This window comes from Sinocyclocheilus rhinocerous, unplaced genomic scaffold (assembly GCF_001515625.1).
Source record: "Sinocyclocheilus rhinocerous isolate Xijiao unplaced genomic scaffold, SAMN03320098_v1.1 scaffold362, whole genome shotgun sequence".
In the NCBI taxonomy this organism is placed as follows: domain Eukaryota; kingdom Metazoa; phylum Chordata; class Actinopteri; order Cypriniformes; family Cyprinidae; genus Sinocyclocheilus; species Sinocyclocheilus rhinocerous.
In genome coordinates this window covers 1,301,586-1,303,382 of record NW_015639507.1, presented here as the reverse complement: position 1 = coordinate 1,303,382, position 1,797 = coordinate 1,301,586, and the positions used below count along the sequence as shown (strand labels likewise).

Genomic DNA, 1,797 nt, shown 5'->3' with positions numbered 1-1,797 from the left:
TTTTTTAATGGTGGGTGTTTACGCAGTTGGCTAGAGCAGTGCTGATTGGGGAGAACGGAGGTGCGCTCACTCTATTGGTTAGTAAGACTGCAACTCAAGGCTGGCAGTCATGCATATGCTCTGGAACGGAGTAATATCGCGTCCATATCGCAGGCTTTGCGATTAGGAAATCGAAACGTCTCAAATCGCGATTTCGATTCGATTTCGATTAATCGCACAGCCCTACTGTACACATACTATACAATTCAGAATTTATTTATTTTGTTTGCTTTTTTTTTCTTCTTTCATATGTGCTTATATGGGCTCCTTATATCATTTGGTTCCTTGGTGTCCTTTTGGAGTTTTGGAGTTCTTTTGGAATCCTTGTTTGGGAAGACATCTACATTTATATTGAAAAAAGCTTTCAGAAAATACAGATTTTTGAGAATCACCCTTCAATCTTTTGGTTTACTTTGCTGAATATAGCAAATGATGACAAAATAAACATTTGAAACAAGATAAATGGTCTATGCTTAATTTCATGAATTGTGCGATTAATCGCGATTAATCACAGAAAAAGGGTGTGATTAAATAGATCAAAAATTGTAATCTATTGACAGCCCTGATACACACATATACATATATTAATTACAACCTAACATTTGAATGATTATAAATCATAAAATACAAAATACTAGACTGATTCAAAGATTTTACATTTTTTGTTCTCTGATTTTCAGCTACATCGCAAAGACTGGCCAATGACGTATCCAGCAGACGTGCCTCAAGTCAAAAATTGTAAACCTTTCACCCTGCTCATTTCAACCACCATCTCCTCATGCATAACGCACATTGTTACATTATTTCTTTATACTGGTTTTATTATAGAATACGTATGATCAAATGTCATTCAACTGGATGTAATGACCTGCAGCTGGCTAAGTTAGCCAGGCTACTTTCCAACATCACTCATGGGGTCATAACTAGCAATATGACGTGAAAAGGAAAAAAAAAAAGGCTTCAACGTCATTTACGCCATATTAAGGGCTATATTCCCAAGTGAAAATAAAAAATGCAAAATAGATTGATACAAAGGCCCTAAAGACGCAGGGAGTAGATTAGCTCAAGCTACAGACAGTCACACCTACCTTAGTCCGGATCAGGTTCGGATCCCAGCCCGGTCTGAGCTCTTTAATCAGCTTCATCGCCCCCTCCGTCACGTTATGTTCGTCCACGAATATCTGAAATTTTCTGATCGTCGGTGATCCGATCGGCACGTGGATCTCCGTCTCCATCATATGATTTAGCTGCCTATTAATACCCGACATGAAAGTTTCTGAATCTATAAGTAGTCAATACGTATATTAAGTATTCCTAGGTTCTGAAGGTTTTTATTTGAATGTGCAGTGGAGGTCCAGCCTGGTTTAATATATGCAGAGAAAGAAGAGCGGTTCATATGCCGGTTTCTATCATCACGACAGGAAAAAAACGGCGCTTCTTCCTTCTACGGACGCCGCCCACAAGAAATCATCCGATGACGGAGGCCTAGCTCATGAATATTAATGAGGTCAGGCTGACTGGCCTTTTCTTTGGCTAAGGGATGGCTTATTAATATTAATTAGATCATGTGACGTTGCCTTCGTAATCGTCCATTGTAAACACTTGGCTCATGAATATTACGAGATAAGCCTTCGGCATAGTAAGTTTAGTAAATAACCTTGCTCTCCGTCTTTATCAATAAAAATGTGCTCATAATTTGTGTTTTTTTATAGTATAATTTTATGTGCCTTAGTATTAGAAAGAAAGAACAGGCTATAA

The 1,797-nt window shown here is 38.1% G+C and overlaps 1 protein-coding gene across 1 annotated transcript in view; it reads right to left on the bottom strand.

Moving 5' to 3' along the window:
• Positions 1-1,485, bottom strand: part of etnk2 (ethanolamine kinase 2) — a 35,986-nt gene extending 34,501 nt beyond the window's left edge. The window contains exon 1 of the mRNA XM_016566843.1: positions 1,128-1,485. Within this exon, the coding sequence (XP_016422329.1) occupies positions 1,128-1,307 (180 nt within the window). The 5' untranslated portion in view covers positions 1,308-1,485. The remainder of the gene's footprint in view (positions 1-1,127) is intronic.
• Positions 1,486-1,797: the final 312 nt, after the last annotated feature.